Source organism: Vombatus ursinus, unplaced genomic scaffold, assembly GCF_900497805.2.
Source record: "Vombatus ursinus unplaced genomic scaffold, bare-nosed wombat genome assembly UNPS02014768.1, whole genome shotgun sequence".
NCBI classification, from domain to species: domain Eukaryota; kingdom Metazoa; phylum Chordata; class Mammalia; order Diprotodontia; family Vombatidae; genus Vombatus; species Vombatus ursinus.
This window is the reverse complement of record NW_020954546.1, coordinates 25908119-25923767: the sequence shown is the minus strand read 5'-3', so window position 1 is coordinate 25923767 and position 15649 is coordinate 25908119. Positions and strand designations below refer to the sequence as shown.

At 48.9% G+C, this 15649-nt stretch overlaps 1 protein-coding gene across 10 annotated transcripts in view; it reads right to left on the bottom strand.

Moving 5' to 3' along the window:
• MYO18A (myosin XVIIIA) overlaps positions 1 to 15649 on the bottom strand; it is a 158616-nt gene that overhangs the window by 89441 nt on the left and 53526 nt on the right. Inside the window, exon 1 of one of the 10 annotated variants that reach the window (XM_027861958.1) lies at positions 12809 to 12886. The exons of 8 other annotated variants lie outside the window; for them this stretch is intronic. In XM_027861958.1, coding sequence (XP_027717759.1) covers positions 12809 to 12814 — 6 coding nt within the window. In that variant the 5' untranslated portion in view covers positions 12815 to 12886. Of the gene's footprint in view, positions 1 to 1352; positions 1413 to 12808; positions 12887 to 15649 lie in introns of those variants that run through there. One more of the 10 variants, XM_027861957.1, reaches the window with a different exon arrangement.

The window sequence follows — 15649 nt, the reverse complement described above, 5'->3', positions numbered from 1 at the left end:
CACTGAGAAGCCAGATTCAGGGGGCTCAGGGCTGGCACCCCTGTAGATCCAAGCCACCAGAGGGCCTAGGGTTGATACTCTCTACCTCTTCTTTGGCTAGTAGGACCCTACCCCACGCTTGCGGCAGGCCTGGGGTCAATCTGCACCCCCTATTCCTGGGAGTTGTGGAGAAGCCCAGACACCTTCTGCCAGGATCCTCCCCAGGCCTTGGTGGTTCTTGGACAATGATCTCAGGAAGCAGCTAGCTGTCTACCGCCACAAAGAGCCAGGCAGGACAGGAGGGGAGGAAGGCAGTACTGAGGACAGCTCGCTGCCCGTATGGGTGATCCCAACCCCCCCCCCACCTCCCATGGGAGGAATTGCCCTCACTTCCCTGAGGGTGCCCGGCCAAGCTTGGGCCCAGTCTTGCCTCCTGGGTCATATCAGTGCCAATGGAGTGGGCACTGGGGAAGGGGGGAAGCTTGATGTCTACCCTCAGCATGCCAACCAGGACGCTCAAGGCTTGCCCTAAAGTTTTCCCACCAACTGCGTCAAAACCTCGTGTATCCTAAGCCCTTCTAGGTTTCCTTCCCATTTATCCTCTGTCTCCCCAACTCCACCACCACAAATACACATCTAGAGTCCTAGTGGCCCTGAACTCTCCTGAACGGAGGTAAATATATGACTTTGCCAGTCGGACAACTGAAGCCCTGATTCACAAAGATGCTTAGTCAGAAGGGGAACACTTTCTCTTTCAAACACGACCCCATCCCATGTCTAGGGAATTGTGGGATGGGATGGGGGAGGGGGAGAGAAGACTCATCTTCTTGGGCCATGAAGGATGAGCTTGTGTCTTCACTCCTCCCGGCTCCCCAGGTCCCCCCGACCCCCTGTCTCTAACCTCAGCCCAGCCCCCCCATGGATCTACGCCCCAATCTCCCTCTCTGCCGCCATATTCCTGCCTAAAGGCAGCTGCATGGAGTCCCTGTGTGCCCCGCCTCTCCTCCCTGGAGCCGGCCAGAGAAGGCTCTGCCCATCTGAACCTTTCAGTGTGCTCCCCTTCATTCCATCCAAGTGGGGATCATAGGAGGAGGGTGGAAAGCTAAACAGAGGCTCCCCCCAGGGAAAAACGGTCTTTTTTCAGCTCTGCTGAAGCAGTTCTCTGACTTTCACTTTGCTGACCCATCATCTCACTGGATTCAGGAAGGAAAGATATTCAGTAGCCCCCTGGCAATCTGTGGATCTCCCCTCAAGCTAGTGCAGAACTCCAGAGGGTTCCCACTCTGACCCACTCAGACAGACAGACAGACAGACACACACACACACACACACACACACACACACACACACACACGCTCCCACAGAACACTTACAGCCCTCTCTTCTCTTCCAAGAGGGCTCAGCTTTGGAATAATCTTGTCCTCATCTTTAACCTAAGGGAGCAAAGAGGGGAGGGTCACCAAGGGATTGGGGCTGAGGCCTGAGCTAAGAGAGGGGAAAAGCATGCAGGCCGGCCCCAGTCTCCCAGCAGGATGGAGCTCTGAGCTCTTCCTGTCACTGGGGATACTGGCTTGAGAGGAGGTGGATTGGAGGCCCATGGTCATTAGGGAGTTTCCAATTCTGGGATCTAAAGGCAGTTTCAGAACTAAAGGGGGTCTTTTGTAGGGTGAGAAATTGTAAGAGACTTGGAGCTGGAAGGGACCTTGGAGGTCACTGAATCCAACCCCCTCACTTTACAGGTGAGGAAACTGAGGAACACTGAGGCTATGGGTCACATAGTGAGTGTATGAGTCACAATTTGAACCCAAGCCTTCCTAATACCAAATCCAGCCCTCTATCCACTACTCCAAGCTATCGCCACGATATTCCCCTTTAAGTGGCAAGCCAGGTTCAATGCAACTATATCGAGTCCCTGTGGTCAGAGTAATACCACTGGTTGGGGCTAATCCACTTTGAATCAAGCCAATTCACTCCACATTTCACCATTGGCACTGCCCCTGGAAGAGAGGGAAGTAGCCTGAGCCACCTTCTCCTAACATTTATGCCCCACCTCCTGCCGCAACCTTCCAATTCAGTCATTTAGCAGGAGGAATAACACCAAGATGGTGTTATTTCTGCTGTGTAGACCCAGGATTCAGAAATTTAAATGGCTCCAACCTGTTCCTATGTCATCCTGGATTGACCGAGAACTTGCTTGTTCCCTGGGATAGGCAGCCCCAGCTTGGATGGAGCCTTCTCACCCCAGCTCTGGTTAGAGGCAGGAAATCACACCGAGGGGGATATTTTGGAGGCCAGACGCTTTTCCCCACTGCTCTCCATCCCCAAACCCACAAAACTGTCAACCATGCAGCTGTGAAAAGCGAGTCCGGGGGCCAGAGGGAGGCATTAGTATCAGGAGATGCTTAGGCCTACAAGGTTGATGCTGGGGACATATGAACTGGCCAAGGTTAGAAGGGTTATCACTGAAGACATACAGTAGACAGGAAAATAGGGGAGTTAGGGGGAGATGGCAGGAAATGTGGTAGCCCAAAAGGGCTCCTTACTTTTTAGCTTCAAGATTGAAATCAGAATAGACCCCACCTTTCTATCCTCTTTCTCCTCCCCCAAAACATCATCTCTCTCCCTCCCAAAGCAGCCCAGCCAAACAAACTCCTTTCTTTTCTCCCTTTAGAAGACCCCTCATTTTTCTCATCCCACTGAGAAATGGGGAGAAACTTCTTCCCCCCTGCCAAATGTCATAGTATCACTGGGTTCACATGATATCACTCCTGATCAGCCCTAAAAAAGAAGGGGGTCCAGCTGTCCCCATCCCATCTCCCTGCAGGCTGGAAAGCATGTCTCCCTAAGATAATGTCTTTCTTGGGGGCAAGGGGAGACAGGGCATAAGAAAGAAGGCCAAAGGGAGGACATCCCTCCTCTGAGAAAATGTGGACTGCTCACGAAGAGAAAGAGAACTTGGAAATGTTTCTAGGATGACCTTAATTACCCCCGAGGAGAAACCTCTCTGGGCTTTTTTAACCAGGGGCTAATTTTAAGCACAGGACAATAGGACTGGCCCAGGGCACTGGCCACCCCGCCACCCACTGCTGCCTCCTTCCCGTGGCAGCCCAGGTTCCCCAGACTTTCAAAGTTTTGCATGAAGCTTCAAAGCAAGGCCACATTTCCCTGGGCCAAGCAGAACAATGATTTCAAAAAGGAAAACCCACCAGTTTAGAATGGGGATGGGTCACAGGATTGGCGAGGAGGGGAGAGGAGGGTATGGGGAGCAAAGGACATCTAAATGAAGCCAAAGGCTGCCTCACTGCTCCCTCCACCCTCTGGATTCCCATGGCACCCTCTTCCCCCCACATCAAGCTCACTGCATGTGCCTCTTCCCCCAACACACAGGACAGAAGGACAGTAAATGCAACCCTCCAATCCCCACTCCCAGCACAAACATACACGTACAGAAGCCGTTGTAAGCTCAGGTCCAGGGACCCGCCCGGCCTCCGGTCCATGCGGTCTTTAAATGGCTCTAGCTCTATCCTCCCTCCAGGCAGCTCCAAACCCCCACCCAGAATTGGATCCCACTGGGAAGCGGGGAGACACTTCTGCCTCCCCTAAAGTGTCTTGGGATCACAGCTCAGTCCCCGGATTTAGCCTCGGACTGACTCACTCTCCCCCCAGTCCTCTGCGGTTGGGTCATAGGCCCATCCTGGAGCTGTGAGTGCACACAAAGGCATGGCGACTGAGTCACCCTCGGACCCAGGCCGCCTGCCAGGCCCAGCTCCTCCTCATGGCTCTGGATTAGCCAGACCAAGATGCCTTCTCTGCTTTCCCCTCCTCCCCCAGTAAGCCAAATGAAGCCAGTTGGACCTCGGGATCTGCAGTCCCAGGCCACAGACAGAGCTCTCAGTGGGTAACCTGAGCTTACAGCCACATCAGTGTATCCCCTTCGCCATCCAGTCCCCTGCGGTGGCAGCAGAAGAGCAGGCACAAACATGGGGAGCCCTCTAGGAAGCTAAAAGGTCGCCGGTGGCTCAGCGTTGCCCGGGGAAGTGTACGAGTGAAGGGCATGGGGGGGGTTCACGAGCAAAGTCCCCTGCCAGCTTTCCCACCCGCCCCTGGCTGAACCCCTACAAGCACACAGGCCGGGGGGACAGACAAGAGAGATGTGAAACAAGACTTCCCTTTTGCTCCCAGAAGGCAAATCTCGAAGAAAAGGCCATGGCCCTGCTGGCATGGAGAAGGCCCGGGGATGCGCGCTCCCCAGGACCAGATAGAGGAAGAGAGGAAACAGAGGGGACGTCAGGGTTCAGGGGGGTCCGAGTTTAGGAGGCGGTCGTCCTGGAGGCCGGGCCCTGCCGGGGTGGATGCTGTGGGCAACAAAGTCAAAAAAGAAACGAGTCGAAGGGGATGGCAAGAGTCCCAAAGTCCAAGGAGAAACCAGGCCCAAGATGTCACTAGAAGGGACACACCAGGCTGGGATAGGAGCAGCCACCTGACTCATGGCAGGGAAAGAGACAGTGGGCATCTTCACAGAGACTGAGTCTTCTCTTCCAGCCACACCTGCGGGGCTCACAGAGCTGGAAGGGATCTTACCTCCAAACTCTTCTTTTTACAGATGAGGAAACTGAGACCCGGAGAGATCTCAGGATCAGTCTGGTAGGGACTTTAGAAGTCATTTAGCCTAATTCCCTAATTTTACAGAGGAGAAAACTGAGGACCAAACAGGTCATAGGATCACAGATTTAGAGCTGGAAGGGAACTTAATGGTCATCTAGTTCAACTACCGAGTCTTTCAGGTGGAGAAACTGAGGCTTAGAAAAATTCAGAGACTCTGATACTGCCACTGCTGTGCTGCAGGCCCTCATCCCTCACACTTGAGTCAACTAGTGCACTAGCCTGCTGATGGGTCTGCCGGTCAAGCCTCTCCCTCCCTACATTCTCCATTCAGTCTTTAAAGTGATTTTCCTAAAGCGCAGGTCCAACCATGTCACCCCCCCTCCCAACAAACTCCAGGGGCTCCCTATCATCTCCAGGATCAAATATGAAATGCTCCACTTGGCATTCAAAGCCCTTCCTAACCTAGCCCCTCCTACCTTTCCAGTCTTCTTAGACCTTACTCCCCACCACACACTCTTCAGTCCTGTGACGCTGGCCTCCTGGCTGCGCCATGAACAAGACCTTGCACTTTCTCTGGCTGTCCCCTGTGCCTAGAACGCTCTTCCTCCTCATCTCTGCCTATCGCTGCCTTCCCTGGCTTCCTTTAGGTACCAATAAAAATCCTGTCTCCTACAGGCAGCCTTCCCCAGCCCCTCTTAATTCTCATGCCTTTCCTCTAATTATGTCCTATTTATCCTGTACAGAGCTTGCTTTTTCTTTTTGTTTGCATGTTGTCTCCCCCATTAGACTGTAAGCTCCTTGAGGGCAGGGGCTGTCTTTTGCCACTTTTTGTATCCCTAGCACTTAGCACAGTGCCTACCACACAGCAGGTGCTTAATAAATGTTTACTGTCCCCAATTGATAAATGGTCAAAGGATATGAACAGGCAGTTCTCAGATGAAGAAATTAAAGCCATCTATAGTCATATGAAAAAATGCTCTAAGTAGCTATTGATTAGAGAAATACAAATCAAGGCAACTCTGAGGTACCACATCACACCTATCAGATTGGCCAAGATGACAAAACAAGAAAATGATAAATGCTGGAGAAGATGTGGGGAAATTGGAATACTAATGCATTGTTGGTGGAGTTGTGAAATGATCCAACCATTTTGGAGAGCAATTTGGAACTATGCGCAAAGGGCTAAAAAAGTTGCATACCCTTTGACCCAGCAATAGCACTTCTAGGGCTATATCCCAAAGAGATCATGCAAATGGGAAAAGGACCCACCTACATGTACAAAAACATTTATAGCAGCTCTTTTTGTGATGGCAAAGATTGGAAATGGAGAGGATGCCCATCAATTGGGGAATGGCTGAACACCTTGTAGTATATGAATGTGTTAGAATACTATTGTGCTATAAGAAATGATGAACAGGCAGACTTTAGAAAAACCTGGAAAAACTTGTATGGTCTGATGCTGAGTGAAGTGAGCAGAACCAAGAGAACGTTGTACACAATAACAGCCACGTTGTGTGATGACTAATATTGATAAACTTAACCCTTCCCGGCAATACAAGGATCTAAGACATCTCCAAAGACCTCCTGATGGAAAATGCTATCCACATCCAAAGAAAGAACTATGGAGTTAGAATGCAGATTGAAGCATACTATTTGCTATTTTTTTTCTTCTGTTGTGTTTTGTTTCCTCTTTCTGGTGGTTCCTCCTATTGGTTCTAATTCTTACTTACGACATGACTAATGTGAAAATATGTTTAACAGGAATGTATATGTATAGCCTATATCAGATTGTGTGCCGTCTTGGGGAGGGAGGGGGAGAAAAATTTTAAACTCAAAAGCTTTTGGAAGTAATTATTGTTAAATCAAAATAAATTAATTAAAAATAAAAAAGAGAAAAGATGAAAACTAAAAAAAAAACCCTTAACTGGGTTTTTTTTTTGGTTTAGAAGCAGAAGTATCCAATTTATGTATTTCTTTCTGTTCAATAAAGGAATGGATAAATGAAAAAAAAATGTTTACTGATTGGTTGCTCACCATCCCACTGCTAGTAAGTGCACAGAGGCTGGATTGGAACCTTAGACTTCCTGATTCCACCTCCAACACTCTAGCCACATGTCTTCAATAGCTCCCTAAGATTGACAAGGTACAGTCAGTTCTGCTATAAAGTGACATACCCATTCCCAAAGAGCACCTCACTCTGCAAAATCTTGCAATAAAAACCACAAAGCTGACAGAGGAAATGGGGGTAGGGGCACAACATTCAAAAACTTCCTTGGTGCCACCAAAAAAAAAAAAAAGGAGTCTAATAAAAACAGAAGCACCAATTGATACCTGTTGATTAAATGGTTAAGAAATACATAAATAGGATTATAAATGGTGGCCACATCTGCCACTGCTCCACCTGCACAAGCCCGATGGGTAGGCCAAGGCCTAAGAGCTGAGGGAGAAGCTGCCCTCCTCCATCCTCCGCCCACAGTTCCCACTGCACCCGAAGGCAGACAACAAAAGTGGCCCTTTGATTTGACCTCTGGTCTTGGAGTCATGAGGCCCTGAGTTCAAATCCGGCCTCAGACACTTGACACTTACTAGCTGTGTGACCTTGGGCAAGTCATTTAACCCTGATTGCTTTAAAAAAAAAAAGTGGGAATCTGGTGGGTCACCGAGAAGTGGGGAAGTTTTCTGCATTCTTGATGTTTCCCTTGGAAGAAATCTCAAAGAAGCAAACTCAAAATCCAAGACAGGCTCAGAATGTTCCCTCATTCATCATTCATGCTGGAAAAAAATCTTGAATTTTCAAAACACAAGTTACAGTAGAACTAACTGTGCTCTCTTCACCATAGCCCTCTGTAGTAGCTAGTGCAAATATTCTCAATTTACAGATGAGGAAACTGAGGCTCAGAAAGACGAAGTGAAACGGCCCACAGTCACTCAGCTAGTAAGTGTCAGAACTGAGACTAAAACCCGGGTCAAAGGGTCTCAGATCTAGAGTCAGAGGGGACCTCAGAGGCTAGTTCAATTCCTTCATCTTAAAGAGAAGGAAACTGAGGCCCAGAGAGACAAAGTGACATCTAGAATCCTAGATGTGGAACTGGGAAGGGCCGCAGTAGTCATCTCGCCCAACCCCCTCCTTCTAGAGGTGAGAAAGCGGAGGCCCAGGGAGATGAAATCATTTATCCCAAATCACAAAAGTAGCAAAATAGCAGAATCAGAATTTGAACCCACATTCCCTGACTCCAAATGCAGCTGTCTCAGTTCTCCGTCTCCAGCTCCTTCTACTATTGTAGAATTGTCAGTTAATTACAGAATTTCAGGGTTGGAGAGGACTTCAGCCACAGTTTAGTCCAAACCCTACTTGGATTCCCATTGAAATGGCTCTAGGGAATGGTTATCCAGACCTCCAAGGAGGAAGAACTCTACCTCTACCCTACACAGCCCACTGCACCGTGGGCCAGCTCTCAGGGTTAGGAAGTGAGTTTGCCTCCCACTGCACCTCCGTCCTCTGGGGCCAACATTACTCAATAAGAAACCAAAAGCTGCTTGTACTCAAAAAGGGAAGGGGACCCAGGACAGCGCACAAGCAACACCAGACGTTTGCACTCTTGCCTCGCACAAATTCAGTGAGCTTTTACTGAGTGCCGACTATGTGAAAGGCAGAGAGGAGCCGTGGTGTCATATACAGAATCAAGGAAACCTGGGTTCCACCCCACATCCTGGCTGTGTGATTGACTCTGGACAGGTCACTCACCCTCGCTGGGCTCTAGGCAACTCTTCAACTTTAAATAGAGAAGATGTAGGGACACATTGGGGAGGGAGTTTCCCTTCACCAGTGAAATCACAGTTCCGACCTGTGCAAAACACTGGACTAGGTACTAGAGATATAAAAACAGAAACAAAAAATCTCTCTGGGCAACCTATATGACAAGAGGTTATTCAGTCACTCTGCCCGGGATGTTTGACTCCATCTGCACAGACTGGCCCGTCTACAAAGGGCTGGACAGAAGATATTCCATCCAAGTGAAAAGTCTAGGATCTAAGGCAATGAAATTTAAAAGTTAAAATTTTGAGTTAAAAAAAAAAAACTCAGACTTCTTTTAAAAGTCCTTTTACTGAGTTGATAATTATACAATTATAAGATCATAGATTTAGAGCTGGAAGGGGCCACAGAGGTCATCTAAGACCAAATTCCACATTTTTACAGAGAAGGAAACTAAGATTCAGAGAAATTAAGCGACTTGCCCAGGGTCACACAGTTAATGTCTAAGGTGGAATTCAACCCAGGTCTTTTTGACTCCAAATCCAGTGCCCTATTCACTATACCAATGACTTTTAAAAAACAAAATTTCATATGTTATATATATAATAGATAAGCATATCTTATCTATCTGTTTTATATATATAATAGATAAGTATATCTTATTTATATATACATATAAATTATATATAGAATAGATAAGTATATCTTATTTATATATACATATAAATTATATATAGATTTTATCATATATTATATATATGTTTATATTATTATGATTTATATATTTCTAAAAATTACATATAAATACAAATTATATCAATATATAATAATATATAACATAATATGATGATACAAATCATATCAAATTTTATATTTTTTACTAATGTTATTTTTTTATTAATAAATTTATTTATTTTTAGTTTTCAACATTTACTTCCATAAGATTTTGTGTTCCAAATTTTCACCCCATCTTGCCCCTCCCCCCACCCCAAGACGGCATGCATTCTGAATACCCCTTCCCCAAGTCTGCCTTCCCTTCTATCTCTCCCCCCTTCTCTTAACCCCTTCCCCTTCTATTTTCCTGCAGGGCAGGATAGATTTTTGTACCTCATTTCCTGTATTTCTTATTTCCCAGTTGCATGTGAAAACATTTTTTTTAAACATGTGATTTTAAAACTTTAGGTTCCAACAAATTTTATATTTTCACAAAGATCTGCTTTCTCTCCCTCCCACCTCCCCTTGTCCTCCACCAAGAAAAACAATCTGTTACAAACATGTAGTCAAGCAAAACCAATTTTCTCATTGGCCACATCTAAAATGAGTCTCCATGTGTACCCTGAGGCCACTGGGTCGCTATCATCCTGAGTCCTCTGGAGCTGTCCTCCCTTATTGAGTTAATTAGAATTCCTAAGTCATTCAAGGCTGTTTGTCTTTAGAACGCTGCTGTGGCTGTGTACAATGTTTAACTGGTCCTGCTCTCTTCATTCTGCCTCAGTTCATACAAATATATATACAAGGCTGTATTAAATTTTCCTGCCTGCTTACTGTGGGGCCCATTTGTGGATGGGCCATATGGAAAAACCATTCCTTGGGAGAAGAGTCTGAGGTTTTCCTTACAGTAAAAAATGCTTTTCTCTACTGCAGTGATTCCAGGCCTTTACTCTGAAATGGCTGGCAGTGCCCATCTTCCTTAAGTTCTCCTATCTTGGACCACTTAGAGAGGGGTCTCCTGAAGGGTCATTCCTGACACCAGGCAGTCCATCGGCTCCATCCAGCTCTGGTGAATGACTGACCATGCCAGATGGACACATTCTGGGGCCTCCTGGGACCTGAAGACCTCTATAGCCCTAAAAGGGAAAGCCTGGGACACAGGCACAATCTCTGGGACCAGAACTCTTATCTAGCCTCTTTAGACATCCCACCTCCCCCATCTTTCTAGTGTGAAGGAAGGCAGAGGGTGGCCCATCTCCTCTCTGATTTCCTATTGCCTGCCCATGCAGCTTGAGCAATGGAACCCAAGGAAGAACATCTGTCTTGTACCTGGCATATCAGTCCCATGCAGCCCCCCATCCTAACTTGGGGTGAGGGCATAGCAGAACTTCTCCCCACTTCCCCCTCCTCCCATATCTCACCACTCCCCACTGATCACCCCGACATGAGTCGGTGCCCTGCTCTGCTCCGGCCACGGGGCAATCTCATTCTGCAAGGGCTTCTGGTTAGCCTGCCCTGTACATGGTGATTTTTTAAAAAAATTTTTCCAGAGAATGTGGGGACTGAGAGGGAGAGAAGGGAGGACTGAGCAGATACTACAAATGCCAAGTTCAAAAGCAGGAAACCAGCTTGGGGGGGGGCTATAACCGTCACTTTCTTGATCTGCCTCAGCTCTCTGGGATGGCTTTTTTCGGTTCATCAGCTGTCAGGTCAAGGGAACACAGCTAACCCTAAAGGAAGGAGTTGGGAGGCAAGCTGCCCCTTGGCCCGACACCTGAAAGGAAGCATTTTAGAGCTTCTCAGAGAGGGGTGGGAAGGGGAAAAGGGCTGGGAAACCATACTGTGGGCCAAGGAAGGAAGGGGAAAAGGAATTGGCAAGCACACTACGGTCCCTTCAGTCCTCTCTGGGTAGAACAGTATTCCCTGTCAGAGCGCCCTCCCCGCCCCCAACCCACCGAAGAACAGAAAACAGCAGAGGCCCAAGCAGCCGTCCCTGCCGGGCTGGCCTCACGGAAGCAGGTGCGTTGGCCCGGCTTCCTGCTGCTGCTGCTGCAGTGGTAAAAGGGGCCAGGCTTCTGCCTCCAGCAAAACAGTGGAGCCAGCTTTAGGCTGGGATCCCCGCCCAGCCCCACGCACCCTCCAGTCCCCATCAGCAGCCACCGGCTCTGCCCAGGCCCCCTCCAAGAACAGCGAGGTCCCCTCTCCCTCTCTCCCTCTCTCTCTCTATCTCTCTCCCTCCCTCTCTCTCTCTTTCTTTCTCTGTCTCTCTCTCTCTGTCTCTCCCTCTCTATCTCTGTCTCTCTCCCTCTCTCTCTCTATCTCTCTCTCTGTGTCTCTGTCTCTCTCCCTCTCTCTCTCTGTCTTTCTCTGTCTCTCTCTCCCTCTCGCTCTATCCCTCTGTCTTTCTCTGTCTCTCTCTCTGTCTCTGTCTTTCTCTCCCTCTCTCTCTCTCTGTCTCTCCCTCTCTATCTCTGTCTCTCTCCCTCTCTCTCTCTGTCTCTCTCTCCCTCTCCCTCTCTGTCTTTCTCCGTCTCTCTCTCTCTGTCTCTGTCTGTCTTTCTCTCCCTCTCTCTCTCTCTCTGTCTCTCTCTCCCTCTCTCTCTCTCTCTCTCTGTCTCTGTCTCTGTCTCTCAAACACACACACACACACACACACACACACACACACACACACACACACGTCTCAGTCCCCAGCCTTTTGGGGCCAGTCTCTGTTGGCCAGAGGATTAGGAGAATGGAAGTTAAGGAAAGGTACCTCAGACTCAGCCTCATTTTTCAAAGGATTGATTCTTTGGAAGATTCATTCCCATTACAAAGGAGACCTACCCACTATCACCAAGGGCAGTTCCCCCCACCCCCACCCCCATGCTGTCTCTTTGACCCCTTCTAGTAAAGAACACCCCTGGGGATAACAGGGTCATAGGATCATAACTCCAGAGCAGGAAGGGGCCTTAGGCCAGCTAATCCATTTACAGACTGAGGCCTGGAGAAGGTAAATGACTTGCCCAGAATCACTAAGAATGAGAAGCAGGATTTGAACTCGGGTCTTTCTGATTCTAGGTTCTAATCATCATCTGGAAATATCTTAGCTACAATCTTCTCACTGTCAAAAAGATCGGTCCCTTTCAGTCCTTTGCCTCCACCCCCAAACAGTTGGCGATTAGGTTGGCAACCGCGGGGCTCTTCTGCTCCTGGGATGCCCCCTGTTCTTTGGTCGGAGCCCTCCACTCTCCCCCATCAATGGGTGTGCTGGCACAGTGTTATCACAGTGTGGGACAGAGGCATCTCAAAGAGCTTCACTGGAAGAGACCTAAGCTGGAGGATCAGAGGCTTTCCAAGGATCAGGATTTGAGAAGGGGGATTCGAGCTTCACAGGCAAGTAGGGTCAGGGGCCTGGGCGGGTCCCAAGGCAGCTGGGATGGGGGAAGCTCAGTCTTTCCTCCCAGCTCTCCTCCAGGTCTCAGCATTCTCCTAAGGCTCCCAGCCAGCTCAGAGGTAAGCCCCAGAGACACAGGCAGGGCCAGACCACCCCAGTTCAACCCCTTCTCTTGCCTAGGAGGGTGAAGACAGGGAGGTCCCAGCCCACCCTCCTGCCCCACCCCAGGAAGGGCAGAGACAGTAGTCAACTTCATGGCTTCTAGTAACCCCTAGGACAGACCGGGACGAGAGGGGAGAAGCTAAACTGCCCAGGAGGAGAAGCAGGTGGGTACCCAAGGGAGGCGGGAGTTTTGGGGGGTGGGGGGCCCATGGAATACTCACCCTCATGGCCCAGCCCGGAGCAGCGGAGTCTCCTCTGTCTGCTCTGTTAAAGGCTCAAAATAGCATTGGCTGCAGCCCCGCCCCTGCCCCCCCAGGCCCCTCCCGGCTGCCCGGGAGCTGCTGCCTTACCCTGGTTGGAAAGGGTGAGCAGGGTGAGAGCCCCGTGCTGTGGGTACCGGATAGCATTGGGGGCAGCACCGAAGGGAGGGGCAGTATAGCATGGGGGGTGGGGCTGGGGGGAGGGAGGCAGAGCTGGGACGTGGGCATGGACGAGGGGCCAGCCTTTCCGAACCCCCCCCTCACTCCCTGACAGCTGCTCTGATATGGCCCCTAAAAATAGCAAGGAATGTGAGACTCCAGGCCATCAGCCCCCTGGCCAGGGGCACATACACACACACACACACACACACACACACACACACACACACACACCCTGATCACTCCCTCAAAGGAACTGCCACAGACAAGTGAGACCCAGGCAGGGCGCTCACACACACACACACACACATATATACACACAGGCCCATGTCATCAGCCCCTGTGCATCACAGCTGTAGAAATGACACTCTCCAGCCACCCAGAATAGAAGGACATTTGTACATAACACATAGCTATCCTCCGATTCAATCAATTTGGCCCCAGAGGACATCGGTGTCACAGGGAGACCCAGGGCCACAGCCTCAGGATTACCGACACCCAGCACAGATCTGTACATGCACACACACACACACACACACACACACACACAGAACCACTGGAAAGCAGAGGAATGAGGAGCAGGGCGGGTCCAAGCCTGGCAGACGGAGGAAATCATGTGAACGTCTGGCTCAATGAGACATTCGTGGGCTTGCAGCCAGCACCGCACCTCTGAATGGACAACGCAGCAGGCACCCCGGGCCCACTAACCACAGAGGCAGGGGACGCCCTCCATCACTCGGGAATTCAGCCCCCAGAGTCATGCCTAGCTGGCACTTCTGACCCAGAGGCAGATGTGGGGCAGCTCTAAGGGAGGAGAGACGCCGGTGGGCGGGGCACGGGCAAGATCCCAGGAGACCCGGCTGAAGGCTTTACAGAAAAACGAAAGCAGCCTAGCTTCCTCCTTCCTCTCTCCAGAGAGAAGTTACCCAAGCAGAGAACCTTAGGACTGGAAGGGGCATTAACAGTCTGCAGACTCAGAGATCTAGGTGGCCTGAGAATTCCTGAACAACCCCCTCATTTTACAGATGAGGAAACTGAAACCCAAACAAGTCAAGTGATTCCCTGAGATCACATAGGTTATAAGTAGCAAAAGTGGAATTCAAACTCGGGTCCTTGGACTCTCACTGATACCAGTGACCCATCCAATCCACTGCCCCGTGTGTGAACAGCTACACCATCCTGGACTGGACAAGCGGCCAGCCAGCCTCCGTGTGAGCGCTCAGGATGCAAATCTGTGAAATGGGGTTACCCACAACGCCTGTCCTGCAGCTATCCTAGGGTTGAAGGAGAGAATAAAAGAGACCAGCTGGCCTCTGAAAACCAGGCCTTCTTATGCCACTTTGAGGATTATTCTAAAATGACTTTTTTTATCCAGCACTCAGAAAGGGGAAAGGGAGGACTGCAAGGTCCGTAAGTAATTCCCACGTTTCAGCACCCAAACCCCCAAAAGCAGTGTACATAAATAAAACGGCAACACCTTTGAAGCCGACCTCCACTGAGTGTCTTTTTTTATTCCCATTCTGGATGAAAAATCTTTCTAAAATCTAGCCCATATTTCCCTGCCTTTTTTGAAGGAACAGTTTTTACACAGCAATCATTTCCCCTCAGTCTCAGTCCCACTCCCCTCCCCACAATGAACTGACCCTTGAAAGAAAGAAACCACTAAACAATTCATGAAACGATTCATTCTCCAGTGTCTCGTAACAAAGCAAGGCCAACCAACCATGTCCGAGAGTGTACGTCACATTCCACGTCCACAGGAACCCACCTCCACTCAGGGGAAGAAGGCACGTTTCTTTATTAGCTTCTCCTGACTAAGATGGTTCATTACAATTCCTTGGCATCCCGCTGTTGGGTTTTTTTTTAAGTGTCATTATCATTTATGTTATTGTGTATATTATTCTCATTTCAACTTTCCTCCCTCTGCATCACTTTCATACGATCATTCTCTTGTTCCTCTGAATGTCTTACATTAGACAATAGTCTATCACACTTATATAGCAGTTTGTTCAGCCCTTCTTTAATTGATGGGCATCCATTTTGTTTGGGCACAGCCCAGAGGCCCAGTGGATAGAGCACCCAGCCTGGAGTCAGGAAGACCTGAGTCAAAACCAGCCGCAGACACTTACTAGCTGTGTGATCCTGGGCAAGTCACTGAACCCTGTTTGCCTCAGTTTCCTCATCTGTCAAATGAGCTGGAGAAGGAAATGGCAAAGCACTCCAGTATCTACGCCAAGAAAACCCCATATGCCTGAACAACAACAACCCATTTTGTTGGGGTGGATTGTTTTTTTTGCAACCACAAAAAGGGTTGCCATAAATATTTTATCATATAAAAGAGCCTGCTTTCTATAATTGATCTCCGTGGGTTACATGCTCAGAAGTGGGATCGCTGGGTCAAAGATTTGAACAGCTTACTGACTTTCCTAGTACAATTCCAAACTGTTTTCCAGAATGGCGAATGTAATTCACAACTTGACCAACAGTGTATCAGTATACCCCTCCTTCCACAGCCTCACCAACACTGACTCCATTTTTTTATCATCTTAGACAATTTCATTTCCCTGCCTTCTTTAAATTGAAAAGAAAGAAAGAGAAGAAAGAAAGAAAGAAAGAAAGAAAGAAAGAAAGAAAGAAAGAAAG